The sequence below is a fragment of the Ciconia boyciana genome, chromosome 4, assembly GCF_034638445.1.
Source record: "Ciconia boyciana chromosome 4, ASM3463844v1, whole genome shotgun sequence".
In the NCBI taxonomy this organism is placed as follows: Eukaryota; Metazoa; Chordata; class Aves; order Ciconiiformes; family Ciconiidae; genus Ciconia; species Ciconia boyciana.
Genome location: NC_132937.1, coordinates 26,097,735 through 26,118,633, shown reverse-complemented (window position 1 = coordinate 26,118,633; position 20,899 = coordinate 26,097,735). Strand labels below are relative to the sequence as shown.

The 20,899-nt window shown below is 45.8% G+C and overlaps 1 protein-coding gene across 11 annotated transcripts in view; it reads left to right on the top strand.

Annotated features, from left to right (window-relative positions):
* WDR7 (WD repeat domain 7) overlaps positions 1 to 20,899 on the top strand; it is a 149,037-nt gene that overhangs the window by 106,351 nt on the left and 21,787 nt on the right. For 7 of the 11 annotated variants that reach the window (XM_072861008.1, XM_072861010.1, XM_072861005.1 and 4 more), the window contains 4 exons: positions 4,800 to 4,917; positions 5,710 to 5,859; positions 6,521 to 6,603; positions 12,949 to 13,048. The exons of 1 other annotated variant lie outside the window; for it this stretch is intronic. In XM_072861008.1, coding sequence (XP_072717109.1) covers positions 4,800 to 4,917; positions 5,710 to 5,859; positions 6,521 to 6,603; positions 12,949 to 13,048 — 451 coding nt within the window. Of the gene's footprint in view, positions 1 to 4,799; positions 4,918 to 5,648; positions 5,860 to 6,520; positions 6,604 to 12,948; positions 13,049 to 20,899 lie in introns of those variants that run through there. 3 more of the 11 variants (XR_012042404.1, XM_072861014.1, XM_072861013.1) reach the window with 3 other exon arrangements.

Here is a 20,899-nt window from a genome sequence, read left to right as displayed (position 1 = left end):
GGAAGTTGGTGATGGATTTGGGAAGGGAGAGAGCATCATTCCCTAATGACGCAGGATGCTGGCCCCGGAGATCAGCCTTCTAGAAATGAGCTAAAAGGCACAAATCACGAGCACAAATGAATACAGCAATAAATCCAAGGTTTTTACTGTCGTTTGCAGGTAGAACGTTGTCTCCGGTGTTAAAGGCATGCGTTACAGCACAAGCTGCATCCATTTTGTCCGTGTTGCGCGTACAGAAACAACTCCTCAAACGTCTGCGTACGGTGCGGTGGGAAGTCAGGGGCAGGATGAGGGCAGGAGGGACAGCACATGCTGCCGGCTCTTGCTGGGCGTGCAGAAGTCCTAAAGCTCATCAATACAAGAATAGAAGTCCGGGTGTGAAAGGCAGCATTTCCCTCTGTACGTTAGTTTTGCATCTGCTTTGGTTTTGTTCTGGGTTGCGGTGCGGTGTGCCTGTCCCATCTCTCAGGGCTTTCCTCTGAAAGAGGACGTGCAGAGCAGCTGGCCCAGCCCAGGAGGGGGTTAATCTCTGCCCACATACTACCACTGCTGAGCCATGCTAATGAATTAACAAAAAGCCTGTTGCTTTTCAGGAAAATGCACGCTTTACCAAGCACCCTGTAAGGAAAAGTGCTGCTGGCAGAGACATGAAGCCTTTTTAGAGAAACGAGTCCTGGGGCTGGGGGTTTGGTTGCTCTGGGGAGATAATGAGCCCCTCTGAAGCCTGCCTCCATACCTCCTCCTTCCTGCCTCCATACCTCCTCCTTCCTGCCTCCATACCTCCTCCTTCCTGCCTCGTTCCTCACGTTTGTCCGTAACATCCACGCAGGATTTTTAAAGTTCTATTCAAATATGGTTTTACAAGTAAAAGGCCAACGGGCACATCTTTATTGTTGCAGAGACCTTATTGGTTTTCAGATTCAGTAATTTTAATGCATACAATGATGGTGAAGAGTGGGAAAGAAAATGACAATAAACTTCAGTTTGTATTTAGGTGAATTCAGGTCTGTAAAATGGTGATCCATACCTCATCTTGTTGTTGCTCTGGAAAAATAGTTCATGTGGCAGAGAATGCGTTAACCGCCCTGAAGTGCTTTGTTGCAAAGTATTTAATTTGTAAGCTTCCAGAACGTAAAATCAGATATTGCATAGAGAATTATATTTAAGGACACTTTAAAAAAAAAAAGAAAAAGAGAGAGAATGTGTTGTCCTCTATAGACATCTCTCTCTCTACATTAAAGAAATAAGTAAAGTAACTGTTCGGTTACCATGCTACCTAAATCCTCTACAAGAGCATAAACAGACTTTGCAATAAGCTAGTCGAGTTTGTAAACTGTTATTACTCTTCACAAAAAAATTTCAGTCAAAGAGCACCGGGGAAGAGGAACCCCCTCAAATAGTGCCCGAGAGGAGATTTTCAGTGCACCCGAGGAAGCACCACGCCACGCTTATTTTCTCTCACGCACATTCACATGTGGTCTCTTGTTGAAGTGTTGGGGGGAAAAAACCCACTTTTTGCGCTCTCCATCCTGGCTCTGAAAATGTCGGTTTCCTCCTGTCTCACTTCCAGATAATGCCGTTGTAAAGTCTAGCATAAGAAACATCACAATAATTTCTGTTGAAGAGAAATAATTTTTCTCGTTTAGCCTGAAAGAAGAGAAGCGCTCAGATATTGTTGTCACAGGGTGAAGAGACAAATTAACCCAAATATTTTTGGAGTTTGAACAGGTGAATGATGCTTTTTCTTGCCATTTGGAGTCCTGCGGGTTTGAACCCCACGGGCTTAGGGGCACAGCACCATGAAAATGCTGACGCTGTATTGGGAGGGGGGGTGTGCCTGGAATACAAGACACGTGTATCGTGATTTCCACGTCTTTGGGGTTGTTTCAGTTTCTCCTTTCCCTGATTTCTTTTCAGAGCAGGTTGTGTCTGAACTTCGTTGACCCTGATAAACCAGTTTTTACGAATTTGGAAGCGTATAGAGATGCTAAAGGGGTAGGAGTGTGGAATGATTGTACTCTTCTCCACGACGCTGCTTTTATTTCCTGTGGCCTGCCTGCCATGGAGGTTGCTGGCAGCTTTCTGGTTTAAAGAAGCCTTGAGGCTCCTCTGAGGTGTAAGGAAGGGCTAAGCCACCCAGCCCGGTGGGTCCGGAGGAGTAACGAGAGCTCTGGGGACCCTTTGCCCCCGGGTGGGCTGAGCAAAGTGGACGCAGCCGAACCTCTGGCCGGCAGCCTCTGAACTCGTGCCGGCAGGCTGGGGACCTGGAGCAGCGCGTTCCCGTTCAGCCGTCCTAATAGCATGAAATGTGTAAAACGAATGCAGCGGGAGAGCTGGAAGCGGCAGCCTGGACTTAAACGAGTAATCCCTCTGGCAGCGCGGGACTGCGCGGGTGCGTAAAGGCTGCAGAATGAGAGGCGGCTGGTCGCGGTTGCCGCTAATGGTGCTTTCTGGTGGGCTGTTGTCACTGGACTGCGTGCTGTAATGAGCCATAACTTACCCACCTGGGCCAGCCTCGGCGTTCGGAAATGCACGGTGTCCTTCGGAAACTGCAGATTCTAGATAAGATTATCTCACGGGACTAGTACGCCTTTTATTGAATGGTTTTTTTCTCTCACGTACATCTGTCAAAGTATTAAGCCATTTGAAATCACATTGATAGTAGAGAAAGCTGCAGATTTTATCTTTTTTCATATAATAAAACTATCTTGTATTGTTAACGTGCACTTGAATGACATAGTTGCTTTAACGAAAAGCTTCGCGTTAATTAACACTTAGCGTTCACGTAGACCCGTAATATAGCCAGCTAAGGTGGAGGAGCTGCTTTGAAACTCGCTGCCTCTGCGTTGGCCGGTTAGTGCCGTCCGCTCACACGGGCTGGGAGCTGCAGTCCTCCTGCGCAGCGTGGGAGCATCCGCTCCCTCGCTGAGCCTCAGAACAGCGACTGCTGCGCGTGGTGGTGTGCAGGGAATTACCGCATTTCCCCCGAAAAAGAGTAAGCCTGTGCGTGTTGTTTGCAGGTCAATACCTTTTTTGTTACGTGATCTCTAAGTCAAATAGCGAAGTGAAGGGGTAGCTGAGCAGGGGTTTCAGTGCGTTCTCAAACACAATTTTTCATGCCTTGGCAAAATCCATGAGGAATTGCAGCGTACTCGGGTGGTGGACTGATACCAGGAATGACCAAGAGAAATTATCTTTCTTTTGTTTTGTCTTTATTTTTTATTTAAAAAGACTTCAAGGGCTACTGCTTGCTGCTTGGTGGAAGTGTGGTCATAGCAGCAGGATTGATCAGACTATATGTTACAGGAAAATGTTAAAATGTTTTAGAGCTGGCAGACTGGTTTGTGGCCTCTCTTTCCTTGCTGCAGTAGTCATGTCAGAGAAGGCTTCCTTTGTGGGATAGGCTGACTGTTTCAGGTTAATCCCAACGCACACTGGTCCCAGGTGTTCCCCGCCCTTCTGTAAAAGCCCGATTCCGTATCGGAGCACGTTCTTGCCTGTTTTCCCCATAGCTCTTTCCCCAGCATTTCTTCCCCCTGCGCTGCTGCGGTTTTCCCTCGGTGAAATGTCCTCTCCCAGGGAGACGTGCGTGCCTGCAGTGCATCGAAGCCAGCGCTGAAATACTGCCTTGCCACGACGCTGCTCTTCCCTGGTCTGTAACCCTCGTTGTCTTGGTGCCTTGGAGTGCTGCTGAATTCTGTACTCTTGTATTTAGACACGGATCAGATACATCTTTATGTACTAGGTTGATTTACTAAAGGCACAAAGTTGTGAGCCTGGAGAGGTACCTGTGCCCTGGGCCCGTGGGTTGGGAACGCTTTGGGGGGCCCGTGGACGGGAGCGCAGGAAGGATTTGTGGAATTGCTGGATAATGTACAGCTAGCCTAACGAAACTGGGCTCTGCTGTGCCACGTGCAGCAATGGTAGCTGAAATAGTACCGTTTGAAGAAAGGAAGCTTTCAGACAAAAATAAGCTTATGTATCTTCTTTGTCAGGTACATATTCTCTCAATTACCAAATACTAGATTTTATTTTTCTTAATACAGTTATTGGGTACTTGTTATTACCTTATTGTTTCTTGCATTTATCTTGTCATAGCAAATAAAAGCATTGTGTATGGAAATTTTAGATGCCAGTTAATCCCTTACTGTTATTCAAAGAATTGCGGTAAAAACCTCCATTTAGAAATTCTAAAGAGCTTTTGAATAATTTCAGTAATTAGAAAGCATAAGGTATGGGGCTGTCTGTCATCTCGTCATGCTGCTGCAACTGAGTCATGCAGTAAAGAAAATTAAACCGAATGGATTTGGTGGTTTTAGTTCTTCAAGAAGCTTCTTGTTTTCCTCTCCTATACCCAGCGCTTAGCTGAATTAAGGAAAATTACTATGAACAGGGTATTTTTCAGCCTGGGTTTAAAAGGATAAGAATAAAAGATTCTTGTAAAAATTCTTGTAAAAGAATAAACCATAAATTCTTGGGAAGACATTCTTCGTTTGCCTTGTCCTCAGTTGGGTGATATGTATTCAGCACATACAGATAATTTGTTAACAGGGCCTTTTTAACACTTTGGACAGATGCACATACTGTTTTCAGTCTTCATGGTTAATTATTCGATTTTGTATTTGATGATAGAACACCCTGACTCCTAATCACTGCTCATTGTTGGAAGTCCATTATATTCTAACTGTTTGAGTGCTCCCGTTGACCTTGAACTGACATTATAAGCTCTTTCTAATCTTTTCACTCTATATTTCTAATGCTCCTTTTCTTTCTCCCCTCTTTGTCTGGTGCCCGTTTAGCATCACAATGGGGCTGCCCCTGAGCCCAGCCGCCGACTCTGCCCGCTCGGCGCGGCACGCTCTCTCCCTCATCGCCACGGCCAGACCACCCGCCTTCATCACCACCATCGCCAAGGAGGTGAGCAGGGCCAGTCGGCTCGGCTGCAGCAGCTTTTCCTGCGAGCTTTGAGGCTTCAGGCTTACAAACAGAACCAGAGATTCAAATGTCCCTCCCTTCCTCCCCAAAAAGGGAAACGGCAAGTGTAATATTTGTATGCCTGCAAATCACCCATAATTTACGACAGGAGTGATGTGATGAGTTGTGTCTGGCCTAATTTGTTGTATCCTGGTTAAATAAACTTCCAGTAGCGTCTGTAAAATCCTGCTTTCTCTAGGCAATGCAGACACGACCCCAGCAAGTATGAATTAAAACGGAGCAGAGACTTAGCCATGGGGTTTGGAGGGTGAGGAGGAAGGGACGCTGCTGTGAGGCTGGGCACGGTCTCTCTGAGAGTCGTCTGAGTGAACCCCGGTACAGCCTGGAGCTCTGGCTGAGCGAAAGCAATAGGATGGGTGACGATCAGTGGCTGGCCAAAAAAAGCCCGTCTGATACCTAGAGAAAGATGTGCAAGTATGTCGAAATGACGTAAGCAAGACCCAGGCATTTCCTTATCTTGACCTTTAGTTTTATGAGACTAAGAATTACTTAAAGCAGGTAAGCCCTTGTTTAAAAACTACATCAAGGGTAACCGTTAGTGGCTCTACTGATGATGAGTAATGGGGGAGGGAGAAGTAATCCATAGGTTTCAAAGTAAAGCAAAGCATTCTGCACAGTACAGACTTTCTTAACCTGACACACGTGTATAACAGTAAGCGCAGATGGCGAATATTGAGCGTCCGAGTCTCCAGGTGTAACCCTGCTCTTTGGTAGGTGCACAGGCACACTGCCCTCGCAGCGAACACGCAGTCTCAGCAGAATATTCACACCACCACTCTTGCTCGGGCCAAAGGAGAGATCTTGAGAGTCATTGAGATACTTATTGAGAAGATGCCTACCGATGTTGTGGACCTTCTCGTGGAGGTAAGGCTGTTCTGCCGTATCTGCTTGTGGGTTCGATGCAACAGTGAATAATGTGTTGGCCTGGAGTCGAATTGTAGAATTTCTGCGTGGACCATAAACCTTTTCGTGTGTGAAGAGGATTTGTTTTATACCACCCAGCTCATTTTTTGAACTTTAAAAGCTTAAATTGCATTAAATTGCATTGCTGGAGGAAAAAAACCAAGCAAGAGCATTTGCTGGAGGTACAGCGTGCTCATCGCACTGGTACTTGGACGCGCTGGGGAATCGCATGGATGTTTTTATCTGTTGCATTCGTTGATGCTGATGAATATTGTTGAAGAATGGTACAGACGATGTAACAGATTTGTCCCTTTGATACAGATGCCAGAGGCCTTTTTCACACCAGAGCTACTTACAGGGCTCTAATAGCTCACGTTTAGCAGTAGTTTGTTGTTTTATAACTGGTCGCAGGTACTCTGAACGGTTCCGGTTGCCAGTACCATTGCTGTTGTAAACTCCATCATATGCAAGACAGTTCTTGTTTGTTTTATCACAATTGTATTTTAAAGTAAGATATCAAAGATGCAGTCAGGCACAGAAATTCTTTATTTTTGCCTGTTAGAACTTTTCTCTTGAAACATAAAATACAGTACGTTAAATGATTTTAACTTTTGTTTCCAAGGTTATGGACATCATCATGTATTGCCTTGAAGGATCTTTAGTTAAGAAAAAGGGTCTTCAGGAATGCTTTCCAGCCATCTGCAGGTGAGCTCTTCCTCCAAGAATACTGTGAAGTAAATCGTAGGGTCACCAGCAGGATATATTTCTTGCTTAAGAGTGAAACAATCTTTTACGTGATGCTTGCCCCTTGAAACAGCAAATGTGAAGAGTGCTTTTAGCTCACCCCTAAGCTTTTGTAGGCTTTTAGTTCTCTGCCACGTCTGACAGAGATGAGGATCAGAAAAGAAAAGCATTAACGACTCCCTGAAGTCTGGATATTTTAAAAGTCCAAAAAGAGGAAAATATTGTGTAATCTCATTAAAAACTCTGGCCTGCTACCCCTCCATATACCCTAGCTACTCCATTGGAGCAGCCACGCAAGCTGAGCAGCTTCCTCCAAAGGATTTATCAATATCTTTGGTGTTACAGAAATGAGAATAATGTACTTGAGTAATATGTTAGATTCCAATATGCACAACCTGCCTGCGTTAGCTGCCACCATCAAAGCGACTGGGGCGGGAAAGAAAACGGTGACAGCAGAAAATAAGGATGTGGTTTGGGGGCATGGTGGCGGTGGTGTTCCCAGACACCCCGTGCGGGGGGCTTGCATCGTGGGGGCTTGCATAAACGCCCTGTGGCCGACTGCTGTCCGTTAGTGCGTTCAGCCCAAGCCATGAGCAGCCAGGTATGTGTCAGGGTGAGGTTCCCCGTGTGCTGAGGACCCAGGGCTTGTCAAAGCAGGAGCTCTTTACTGGCCTTTCACGATCTGTTGTCAGCAGCGCAGTCCTTCAGCAAAGCATGCTCTCACACCAGGAGTTTAGCCAAAGAGCAAATAAACTTTTCATTCATAGGAAGTTTAAGCCTGACTCCGTTTTGCTCCCCAAAACGTCCTCCAAGGTAGAATTTTGAGAATAAATGTTATTTCCTTTATGGCAATAGCTAATTGCTGTAGTCTGCCTAGTAGCTGGCAGTAGGGTGTAGTTACTGGAGGAGATCATCTCCCGACCAGGCACTTCCAAGTCCTTCTGAGCTGTCCAGGCAGCTGCGTAGCAGCGCCATCCCATAGGAAAAAAGGTCAGTGAAATGGAGGTAAGCAATAGAAAGTCCCAAATGCCTTTCTGGAATAGAGCCTTGGTTTCTCTGCCCCGTGACTGCCTCCCGGACATCCGCCAAGGGAGCCGGTTGTGCTCCAGAATTGTCGTAGGCAGCAAGTAGCACTCTCGCCCTCGTGGTAGGAGGCTGCCCTCTCCCCGGGTTTTAGAAACGTTTTTGGGATGCCCGCGCTGGACACAGGACATTCAATTGAAATTAAACCTCACAAAGCGTAGAGAGCACTGCTGGTCGCTTAGAGCTGCCCCGCACTCTGCAGCACATGGAAACGGCTTCGGCAGCTTTTAAAGCTCTCCGTCTGTGGCGACAGGCAGCTCGGTAAAATAACAAGTATGAATTTGCACACAATCAAAGGGAAAGAGAAGCGCAGTGGCTGTCTTGTGCTGGCGTTGTCGGTGGCTCGGCGGTTTGGAGGGCACCGAAAGGCCCAAGTGGCGGCTCAGCCGCCAGCTCCCACCGCCCTTCAGCGGGAGTTCAGCATCGTCAGTCCTCTTTGTCTTGGGCCAGTTCTACTGCACTCTTAAAATGGTACTTTTATACAGTAAAATGTGATTTATAAAATGGGAACCTTTACAGTATCTTTAGGCTGTGATAAATATCCCAGTTATACTATTAAACTGGAACAACCAATAAATTGTAATAATCATCCGTCGACCATTACATTTTAATTTAAGAAGCTATTAAAATATTGAATAGTTTCAAGAGAAGAACAATTATCCTGTTGACAGGTAGGATTCTGATAGAGGTAATCTTCCTTCTTCCTGATACTTTAAAAGGCTTACCTTAAAATATAAATGCAGGGGTAAGTGGGAATTAGTGCAAAAATCTCCCTATTCCTGTTGTATTTTTATAGTCATACGTTATCTTAAAATTTTGTTAAATTACTAGTAATATTGCCTATTCTACATAGTTATGGCCGTTGTAAAAATGATACAGCACCCCACCGATGTGATCATTCAGCCCAGTGGAAATTTTCATCAGATTTTAGCAAATGGTTGAATCTCTGGAGAGCTTCCAAGTGGCAGCACTTTGACATAATCCTATTGTTAATTCTTTTAATACCGCAGTGCTCTTTCTGCTGTCCTGCGTTATGTGCAGCCCTGTTGTGGCAAAACCATTCAGGTGTCTGAGTGCTTGGTGCGCCAGCTCTTCTTCCTCGGAGGGCGTTACAGAAGCACCTTACTCATGGCTAGAATGGCACGCGTTTGCTGGTGCCTCTGCGGTCTCTTGGAAGCCACGTTCCTGTTGCAGCAGAACTTTAAACCCAGGGCTGGGAGCAGCCGTGTGCTGGGTTCAAGTACCTGATTGTCATTCCTCTCGGGTTTTCAGGGTTTTTTTACTGTTGTACAAACGTGGCAGTCATGCCGTTAATTGCTGTGAGCGTGACTCAGTGCTGGTGGGTGGTGATGAGGTAAATCCATCGCTGTGGGTATTTTTGGATATCATATCTTACAGCGTATGATTACGCTGTCTGTTTGTTTTTCCCGTAAGTGTTATTCTTTATAGAGGATCGTAATACCTTTTGGCATGCTCTATGCAAACTCATTTCTTATCAGGATAAAATAAGTATTGAAGTACAACGCAACGAATATGAAATATGAAATATTTCTGAATTTCTATGAAGTATTTCTATGAAATATTTCTGAATTTCTATGAAGTATTTCTATGAAATATTTCTGAATTTCTATGAAGTATTTCTATGAAATATTTCTGAATTTCTTTAAAATTGTGAAGGATAATATTGAAGGCTGCAAAATTCTGTTTGACTTGAGCGTTTTCCAGATTCAGCAGTTGCATTACAGCTGAGTGGTCCCTGATGGACTCTGCTTGGTCAGGTCACGTATTTACTACAGGCTGCCGAGTTGAAGCGGTCTGCGTAACAGTGTAGTCTCACGCGGGAAGATAGACTACATTCAAAAGAACAAGTGTTTTATATGGCTATAGTCAGGTTTTAAAACAGTCGGCGGGCCTTCGCTGAACCACGGTGTTGCCGCTGGCTTCGCCGGCATCAGCCTGAACGCGATCCAGCCCGAGCAGCCCCGTTTCCGACTGGCAAGTGTGCTGGCTAGTATTTGGTGGAAGAGGAAGGATCATTTTGCTAATCAGTGGTTAACCCAGCTTGCTTACGCTGAGTTCCCACCCTGCAGCGTGGCGTCCAGGTGGTTAGCCTACCGCCCGGTGCCGGCTTTCGCCCAGCGTGCAGCCTTCGCAGCGTGTTACCCCCTTACGCATCGTCCGGCTGGTGGCTTGTATTGCGGAGGACCTGAAGGTACTCGTGGAAAGGGCTGGTGAGGGTGAGGAGATCTTTATCCTTACGTACCCAGTTTGCATTTGGAAAAGGTAGGAGGGAAGGCTATGTGCAGGTCGCAGCTCATCCTTTAATGCGGAGGATCAGCTGGTACCGGCAGTAGCAGCGCAGTTCTGTCGGTTCCAGCAGAATTCCTCCAAAAGCTGGAAGAAGTGGTCTGCTGGCCGACGGACGTTTCTCTGCAGGGCGGTAACGGGGCAGCACGCAGAGCAGGGTCTCTGTTAAGGTGCCAGATATGGATATGGACGCACCAGCTAGGCTTGCCAAAATGAATTTGTAGGATAGTCTAAATATATGCTGGCATATCATTCTCTGTTGAACTCTACCATACGGACGTTTAGAAAGGGATGCAAAGGATTAAAAAATTTAAATCTGTGTGTGGTTGTAACAATGCTAAGCTAACTAAAAGATAAAGAATGAGGCTAAAGAGCTGACAACTGAATGTCAGTTTAAGGAGTAATTTTTTTGAGAAAATTAAACTCAAAACCATCTATTTCCTTGAAGTTTTTTCCCCCCAAACCCTCTGTTGTTATGTAGTCTGATGGATTCTTCTTTTCAAAGAAAAATACTGACTCGGCATTCTGTCTAAATGGGCATTTAAATGCAGTAAGGAGAAATGTTGTTTGCTTACATAAAATAGTAAGTGATATTCTCTTCTAAATCTGTTGGAGGAGACAAGTGGACTGTGCCCATTCAGTAGTGTGATAGAATTAATGGGGACATAAAACATTTTAAAGAGAAACTTTCTGTTGTAGTCCATTTTACTTGTAATGATCGAGCAGTGCGGGGGTTTTTTTATAAGTTTCTATATAAATCCTGAGTTTGCTCGTTATATAAAATAGCCTTAGAAATAGCCCCCTCCCTGTTCACCTGGGGCGCCACTTTAATTGTGCCGGTGTCTGCAGTCGGACACGAAACGGTGAAGCATGCGGATGCTCTCTTGTTACGGTCCAGGCCTTGCTCCCCACCTGCGGCGGGCTTCAGACCCCGCGGGTGCCTGCTTGCCCGCAGCATTCTCTCTTTCCTCCTCTTTTTTCTCATGGCTGGCTCCTGCCTCTCCCGCTCCCTAGCTATTTCCCACCAGCTTTTGATTTTGTTCTAAGCACTCCTTTTTGTCTTCTTAATAATAAATGAGGAACTATTATTATTATTCAATAATAAATAAATAAGTTGCGTGGCCGCCACTGGCCGAAGGAGTATGAAAAGCAGATTGATGAGGCAGATGCTGGCTGCAAAAGGAAGTAACAGAGGTGGTACGTGGCCTGGAAATAGTTCCATACCCCAAGAAAAGGGAGTGTTAAAAAGCTGCCCGTCCTCCTGCTTGCGCGCTTTGGGAAGGGAGGGTTCTGTGCCGGCCGCAGCCGTGGCAGCGTGGGACGGCCCGTCTGATGGCTTGGTAGGCTTTCGTGAAGGTCTTTGCGATATTGGTTGGCCGTGCCCAGCAGAGGAAGAGTTAGATAAGGAAATAATTGGCGTAGCCTAAGTAGGTTTTGTCTTTGTCTTGCCCTCTCGAGCGGGGGTTACCAGCAGAGCCGTCGGCACCTTCCCTTTGGTCTCGCTTGAAGTCACCCGCGTCCCTCTGCCGCGGCACCTTCTGGCGAGCCTGCCCCGAGGCGCCCGGCCGTGGGTGCTGGGGCGGCGGCGCGGCGCGGCGGGGGGCAGCGCCTCGGAGGGGCTGCCCGTGTCCGCCCCGCTTCGCGTGAGGCTGCGCCCCGCCCCGCCCCACCCCACACGTGGGGCAGCAGAAGGGGACGGGGGGCTCGCGTGAGGCTGTGGGTGGGAAAGGGCAAGTGAAAATGTTTCATGGAAGGTACCCTGAGAGTCCGAGCGAAGCTGAAAGCGGCCAGCGGGGAGGGCCGATGGGCACGGCAGATATCCTCGGGGATGGATGGACAGGGGTGCAAAAGTGCCCCTGAGCTGCTTCGCCTTGCCCTGTCTCCTGCACAACAGCTAGCGATTTTCCTTCCTTTTTTTTTTTTTTTCCTTTCTTTCTGTAACACCATGTTTCATACTGGCTTTCTTCCTGACTGCTATCCTGCGCTGCAGAAACAAGTGCATCATACCTGTGTGAGAGCAGTTGCTATGGCACTCTGGGAACCCTGAAGAACAAGGAGATAGATCATCATAAGATTTGTTGTGTGAAGCCATAAATATGGTCAGGAACGCATTTTTATGGACTGATTCTAGAAATCTCTGGCAGACATTGTTGTAGTAAAATCTAACCGTAGAATTCAAATTTAATTGGAAATGCAGTGGGCAGTTTTCACGGGTCTGCTCTCCCTTTTAGAAGAAAGGCACAATGATATTCCCAAATATTTGAATTTGAAATGAGGATTTTGACTCTCTTGTGTTTCAAGGTGTAGAAATTCCTTGAATTTTGCAATTGTTTGAATTCACATTGATGCCTGAATGTTAAGGACTATCGCATGCTTCTCAGTTCCTGTTCACCTGAAAGATGTTATTAGAGTGTTTGATAAATTTCCCTTTTTTTTTTTTTCCCCCCTAATGCCAAACAACAATTTATGAGTTTGCATATTTTTCCCTCTGCTTTCTCTCATTCATTCTCATTAGATTGTCAAGGAAAAGTGCTTTGAAATCATTCAGGGCGTTAAGATTGTCTTGTTTAACCATTTGACTTCCAGCATTATTGTGGTGTTCCACTGTAAACGAGATATGCAGGTGGACGTTCAGGGACCCGGTGATTACCGCATAGATTATTCCCAAACTCAATGGAAGTGTTCAACACTGTGCAATAGAAATAAATAGATCCGATATGATTCTGCGGTAACGTATCAAACACCAGTTGGCTTTGTTTGCTGAATGCCAAGTATGAAAACTGGCAGCTGATGGATTTTTGAATCAAATCTCTGTTCTAGCAGTAATGTTAATTGCCCAATGGCATTGCAGATTAATTTTAACATCATGCAGGCAGGTCAGATCTCACCTGTTACTTGTTATAATGTTAAATTCAGGTTCTACATGGTCAGCTATTACGAGCGGAGTCACAGAATAGCAGTGGGAGCTCGCCATGGTTCAGTGGCCCTCTACGACATCCGGACTGGGAAATGTCAGGTAAATAAATCATTGTGACTTTCTCCCCATAAAGTGTGGAAGTTATTGAAAGGAAAGAGCAGCGAGCTCTGCATCGGTTGACATGCTGAGCTGCTGGAACATTATGGATAATGCTGGGGGATCGATAGTTTAATGAAGGACTCAAAGTATATAGAGCCCTCCTGTCTTCATTCACTGGAACTGAATGGGTGCCACAGATGGGTTAATAATGAAAGCCTAAAGTTAGGGGATACCCCTGCTCTGAAATAAATGACCAATCTGATTTTTAAAAGTTAGGCTTTATAGCAGTATACTTAGCTACTATAGAAGTCACAGAGAAAATCCACTGAGGGTTTTTTTTTTTCCCTAAAACTCCTCTCCACAAAATGCCATGATGCTTACGTTTGAGGTATTTACAATTTTTTGATGTTAAATAAGATTCATATTTTCTTACTAGTTACCAGTGACCTAGAAGAGGATATACTTAAGGATAACGTTGAAATGAGTGCTTGGAATTAAAAATGTTTAAATGACAAAGTATTTGCCACAGCTTTTCAGAAAAGTTCATTGGTAATGTTCTTTATTATTCCTTGTACTATGTGATCAGCTATTATTTCTCATTGAATTTTGATAGTCTTTATGTAAAGCTTGGATAAAATATCTGTATTTTGAATCTGCCTTATTCTTTTGTGTGTGTGTGGAAATATAATAATTTTGTTGTTTCTAAAAGCTGTTTCTTTAGTCCTTAGAAAATGTGCATTATAGAGAAGGCAGCATAGATTTCTTCCTGCTAGATCTGCAGTGTCACTCAGTGCTTTGCTGGCAGAACCCCATGCTTAGGTGTACATGGCTGGTTCATTGTCTGTCCCGAAAGCCTGGCGTTTATTTTCCAAGTCTAGTAGCTGACAACATTGTATGTTCCGGTAGTTTTTGTTCAGATAGCCGTCCTATGGAAGCTAAGATGGCCAGGTATATTTTATAAATAGCTGTATAATGCAGGCAAACAGGAAATGTGGACTGCTCTGTCTTGCTTTAGCTTCAGTCATTTGGATCATGATTTATTAATTTAACTATAAAATGGGTCCACGAGAACTGCTGTGTATTGATGTATCCGATGCCGCTGAGCGTTTTTGCTGTCCCGCAGTCCCAGCCAGGATGACCACCGTGCCGCGGAGCTGCCCGTGTCCCTCTCTCCAAATACGCTTCCTCGCTTGTCTCTGCGAGGAGCCCGCGCGCGGTGCGTGACCTCTTTCCCACCTGTTCAGCAGCCAGCGTGATGAAGCAGCTGAACGTCTCCCGCCGGCCATTAGGAGACGCTGGCCACAGTCCCTTTCAGCGTGCATCATCGCGCTGAAATGGAGAGTGCAGAGTCCGGATGAGTGGGAAGCCTTGGCGTCTCCGACTAACAGCTAGCTCCTGGTGCTGGTGGCGAGGGAGAGGGGAAGAGCACAGCTGTACGCTTCCTTACGTCTGTTTTCAGAGCACGAGCGGAGTGGTGACAAAACCCGTCCTTCCACTTAGCAGCAGCATTTAACCAGTGCTGTCATCCTTGCGCTTTTAACTTTGTCTAATTCCTGCCTCAGCTACTGAGCTGGCTCCAAGGTGAGCAGAGGAGTTTGTGAGTAGACGGGGTAATTCCGGCGTGTCTGGCTTCACCGGGTGAGCTCCAGGTGGGTCTGTAACACATCTTACGCAACCTGGTGATCCGCAGCAGTTCTGCAGAAGCCCACAGGTCGGTGTGCTATGGCCGGTGGTACCGTCGGGGTGTCACCCGTCTCCCAAGCAGGGGGGCTGCGCGGTTCCCGCTCCGTGTCAGCACACGGTCCCCCAGCTCGGTCCCGGTGTCTGTCCGGGTCTGCTGCCTCTGCCCATCACCTCTGAGCTTCACAACTGCCTTTGGAGAGCAACGCTGGGGGACCTGCTGGTAGCACTGATGAAGCAATGAATTCAGTACGTCATGCGTGTATAAACCAGAGTCAGAGATATTATCACTAAAAAATGTTGTTCTTCACTCGGCTTTTTGAGAACATGAACAGTAGGATTCTCCAAGCTCACCCCAAGTTCCCCATGCTTACCTTTCCCGAAAACCGGGCGGTGTAGTTTTATGCGCTTGATGTGCAGTAGAGGACCGTGCTCCGACAGCCGTCTGATTGACGGTCGTCAGGCTGTCCAGGAGGAAACCTGTGCCCATACCAACGTGCTCCCGTTCCTCTGGGTCACGTGCCGAAGTCGGCAATCCCTCCTGGAGACGGAGAAGGGCTTTCTGCCTCCTCTTTCCTTGAACTGAACATCTTTTTCTTCCTACCTGGTCTGTGCAGCATCTCTGCTCTGGTGCTTTGAACTGGAAACCTGCTTTTAGGGGCAACATTTTTCATTTCTGAGCTCAAGCAAGCAAGCGGGGTGCTGCGCGGGGGGATGCTGCGCAGGGGGATGCTGCGCGGGCGAAGCGGGCGGGTGTCGGGGCGTCCCTGGCACCGAAAAGGTGCCGTCCCGGTGCGCCGAAGCCGCGTTGCTCTGGAGATGCCTGAAGAAAATGTCAGAAATCCCTATAAAAGAAAGAGATCTCTTTGCTTGCAGTTGCTTTTGATTTTGTGATATTTGCGTTGAATAATTCATGAAACTATAATCTAGTAACTTAGCACTGTGCATGCTAACATGGTGATGAAAATAAAGCTTAAAATGTTAGTTTTTCATATCACGCAGCAATGCTGAAAAAATCATCCCTTTCAGGTTCAGTTGATGGCAGGATCTGAGCAGTGGGGGGGTTGTGTTACGGGAATCATGTCACTGATTTAACACCGTTTATAGTTGGTAGAAAAATTTGTTGTAATTATCAGCAGTAGAACAAACTGCTGGCCTAAATATGCACTCGAAATGCGGTTACTTTATTTTTTACAGTATAGGTGAGGTAGGGTGCTAATGACAGGAATCTTATGATCTGCTTGAAGAAAAAAGGGAGGCATTTTAACTGAAATGATAGGAAACAAAACATTTGGTATGGGTTTTTTCCTGCCAGCACACGTTTAGTTTGTTTTCAGGAGAGGTGGTTCTACGTTCTGACTGAGAAATTACATCTAATGATTAATGGCATGATGGATGTCAAGAATCACCTTTTTTAACAAATAATAAATCAACGTTTATATATGATAAGTTTTTTCCAGTAAAATTTACTATATTAGCATCACTTATTTAACAAGGTGTCAATTATTAATACTACCAGTAAAATGTTGCCTCAAAGCCAAAGTTATCTGCGTTTCAGTATTTTGCTTTTGGTTTGCATTATTGCTATTGTGCAGTTATGCGTGTGAAGGTGTGAATTCTACCCAATATTTTCAAAGATAGATTATTAACTATAATACTTATAAATTTTAAAATGTTCCACATTTAATCTTACTTTCAAGGAAATACCTTGTTCATTTCAGGGGTTTTGGATTTTAGTTTATTTTTAAAACATTAAATCAGAATGAAAATTGCAGCCCCTTTGTATTGTATCGTGAGCATTCCAAATACATCTCTCTCTCTCTTTTTTAATCTGATTTTTTTTCCGTAATTTTGTATGGAGATTAGGTTCTCTCTCTCTTTCTCCTTTCTGTTAAATTATTTATTCAACATTTTCCTAGCGTTACTCGGTATTCCCAGTGCCCGGCGTTAGACACAAGCGAAGTTGGAATTCATTTGGTTTTTCGGGTGCTTTCCTGCCGAGGCAGCGGTGCGTTGTGGGGAGCGGAGCCGGGCAGTGTCCTTCCCATGGCGGTATTGATTTGCCCTTCAGCTGTTTGCAGCGCAGAGAGAACCCAGGGCCTTGTTGTTGATTATCTACACAATGTCTCGGTGAACAGTATTGACCCATTGCCGCTTACTGCCTATGGCTCTTGATTTTTCACACCGTCTCCATGACACTCATAATAAAACATACTATCTTATTGCTACGCGGCTCTGGAAGCCAACCGATCTACCCGTAGAGCGACCGCCGCCTTTCTGGAGAGCGTTTCGCTGTACGGGGGGCCGGGCGTTGGGTTGTGTCCGTACCCCGTTTCGAGGGGGACCCGTGCCCTGCGCCCGGGCCGCGTCCTGCAGGGCGGCAGAGGCCGTGCAGGAGAGGGGGCTCCTTTGGCGGTGCGTTGGTACTGCAAATCTCAGAGAAAGGTTACGTGAGGCTCTACCCGCACGGCTTTTGAAATGCCTGAATAATCAAAAGAATCTGTGAGATTTTTAAGAAAAGAAAAGGGGGAAGAAAAGGAGAAAAAAAAAAACCAACCCACAAAAAACCAAAGCAAACCAACCAACCAACCAAAAACCAAACACATGCACCCACCCACCCACCCCCCCCCAAAAAAAAAAAACAGTTAGGAAAAGCGAGACAATATAAAGTGTCAAGATCCCTCTTAAAATTTGAAATGCTTTGATAGTAAGTTCCAAAACAATTATGACAAATAGAAATATCAAACAGTTTAGCTGCTTTGTTTTAGTTAATAAGTCACCAGCTTTTTTCAAATTCTTTACATTATAATTTACTATTAAATAGCCGTATCTTGGAGGAGATCATGGGGAGGACTCCTTTGCCATAGTTTTGTCTTTTTCGCTAATTTTACACCGTGCTTTAGATTATTACTATGAACTGCTGCTAGGGGGGGATTTCTTTGTTTTTTCCATAGATAGAACTGTTCCACAATAAGCAATTTTCTAGTATTAAACTGCACTAGGAACTCTGTTCTGAAGTTTAAATTCGAATTATTTAAAATACTAGCTAAACTTTCTTATATTTTCATACAGTATTTGCAGTTGAATCCATTTAGCATTTTCCGTCGCTGGAGAAGTAGTGGGTTTGTGACCAGAATATTTTTAAAACCCTTCAAAAACACGCTATGCTGAGACTGACGATGGGAGGTAAAGGCTCTGTAGGAGGATTTCCCAGTTCCGCACACCCTCTGGGAGATGCTGAGCCCCTCCGCACATAGGGAGGACCCAAGTTCCCTGTAAGAGCAGACTTTTTTTATATTTTTAATAGTGCCTGGTGCCACATCCATCAGAGTGACATCGGCGGTCTCCCGAGCGGCATTTAGCAGTTCGGTGTGTATTCATCACAGGCGATGTCTCTCTCAGGAAAGCAAAATTGTAAATGGAGGGAGCCGGTGACTGGCGGCTGCCGGGCAGAGGGGAGGGGAGAAGCGAGAAGGGATCTCTGCCATCATCGGGTCTGACCTCCCGCACGGGGCAGGGCGCTTAAATCCGGCATCACTGGGCGACGGGTATCTTCAGAAGATCATCTCGTCTTGATCTTAAATTTTCCAGTAATGGAAAATCTGCCAGAGTCATCATAATCTGTTTCAGTGGTTCATGATTTTCATTATTAAAGCTGTATTTTGTTTCTAGTTTGACTTTGCTTTAGCTTCAACTTCTGACCAGTAGGTCCTATGTTACATTTAACTGTTAATTTGCATAAGAAATTGTTAATGTCTTTTCTGCACGTGAGTGCTCTAGACGTGGTCAAGGTCCCGCCTTGATAAACGGAAGAGAGGAGGCTCCTCCGGGCTGGAGGGGTGCTGCGAGCCCAGCCAGCCCAGGATGCTCTCGGAGATTGTGCCCATCGGGTTTTTCCTCCCCAACCCCAAGCCCTCTCGGTGTTCTCCTGAAGCGCTCTCAGCAGCAGCTTTTGCATGGCTTTTAGGTTAAGACAGGCCCTTTGGGGACCCCAGGAGCAATGCACCAGTTCAGCAGTTTTTCTGTTTACAGCTGCATTCCAAACCACATCGATTAACCAATATTGAATCCATCTGACAGCCAACCTGTTCGTTAGATATCGTTTTCACTTCTCCCAGGAATGTATAAGACTGCACCAAACGCCTTTCGGAAGTCTTGCCACGTGAGGTTTTGATTTTTACCATCAAAACCATACGTTTCAGTAAGCTTGCTTGATAAACCTCTTTTCTATAAAACCACATCGCTGGCAATGTTTATGTTACAGTCCTACAGACGTTTCATTAGCAGCAAGTTCACATGAAAGGTCCCTTTCTTTGGGGGGTTTTGCACCAGGTAGGTAGGCTTTTAATTATTCAGGTCTTTCTCTTTGCTCTTTAAGGTACAACTTTAGTGTAACCAATACCATGAGCTCTCTTCCGTCCCCTGGAACACCCTCATTTTTCTAGCGATTGATGGGAGTCTGTGTTAATGAGCTGTGAGCTCTTTGGCTCCTTCACTCAGAGCTCCTACGTTTGGCTACGGTTATCAGTGCACGTTTTACCTGAGAAATTTTTGTGTTTGGAAAAGAAAGTTATTCTGTTGCAATTTATTCTTTTGTCTTTTGAAGAGAAAATTCAGCCGTTTTAAGCCAGATTCTGAGAATACCTGGTAGTGGGTATAAATAAGTCTTCAATCTTGTGTATCAGTTCTGGGTTTGCCAGGAAATAGGCCTTAATTATCATTTTAGTCCTCTGGTGTCTTCATGTGCCTCTTAGAGGTTCAGACTGAGATCTTGAAATGGGCTAAACAACGGAACAGGCATTTGGTGCAGGAAAGGGACCACAGATTTGGTGTTTTGACAATAACTTGCTGAATTGAAATGCAGGTATATTCTGAACTGATTGCTGGTTTTACATCAGTTTTCATGGCCTCATAAGCCTGAGGAGTTAATGCCCAAGAGGAAATTTATTTTTTTTTTCCTACCGGGTCCAAGTGACCGGTGTTGAGCTGAGCCGCAGTTCCGTGCAGGCGGGCAGGGTGGCTGCCTCTCTTGCAACTGGGGCGGACAAGAACTTCGCACCGCCGAGGAGCTCAGGAACCTCCGTGAGCAGAAGCTGGGCTGTTGGCGTAGCTGGGACCCGCGGAGGCTCCGCTGGGGCGTGAGCTCACGGAGGGCCTTCTCCTGCCCACCTTGTGGTGCAGCTTCCTGCAGGAGGAAGGTCCTGCACCCAGCCACGTCTGGGTCCTGCACCCAGCCGGGTCTCCGCACGGCCGCCTACTCTGGTTGAGTTTCCCTGGGGAGCAGCGGGGACTCGGGCGTGAGTAAGGCAGTGCGAGGGCTGGCTCGTCCCATCGCCATGTGGTGGCCCGGAGGTTTATGACCGATCTTTCAGCGATAATGCCGAAAGGTATTGCCAGATCCCGCAGAATTTCTTGAAGTTTTGTGGAGGCTTTCCAGCTGTCTAATCACAATGCCAGACCCTTTTTGCGTTACTTGCTCCGTCTGACCAGCAGTGAACCTCCACAGTTGAATGAATGCCGGGGAAGCTGGCCAAGGTGGTGGGGTTTGGTGGGTTTGGTGGTGTGTTTGGGGGGTTTTCAAGGCAGTGAATACAAACACAGCCGTAACTTTGTGCTTACGTGTGGTTTGTCTGGTGCCCTTTCTGTTTCCATGCTCGAACTAAACACTGTTCCAGCCCAGAGAATTAGAGATGTACATTCTTGAAATTCCTATTCTGCTTGTTTGTGTGACGTTTGACAAATTTCCTCCAATTCTATTTCTAGAGAAACTGATGGATAGCTAAAAGGGAAAACGTATAGCTGAATCACCTCTCCACTCTTCACGGGGAGGTTATATTCAGGTTGCAGATTATTCATGCTATGCTCAAAAATGAGAAGCCGGTACAAAATGTTTACAACCTTATTCTGTGCCTTAATTCTATTTTGAAAAGAAATTATCATAAGAAAAGGGCTGAATAAGAATAACAACTTTAACAGAAAGGCTGCTATGCAATTAGCCTAATGCACGCATGTTTTTATGCTTTTTTTTCCCTTTATCTGTGTGATCTCATCCCGCTTTTATTCTGGATAACAGGAAGCTGCCTACATTTAAATAGACAAATACTTGCTGGCAATTTTTCTCTTGTTCCTGCGCGTTGTTATGCACAGGTTGTCCTTTTTAGGCTGACCTTT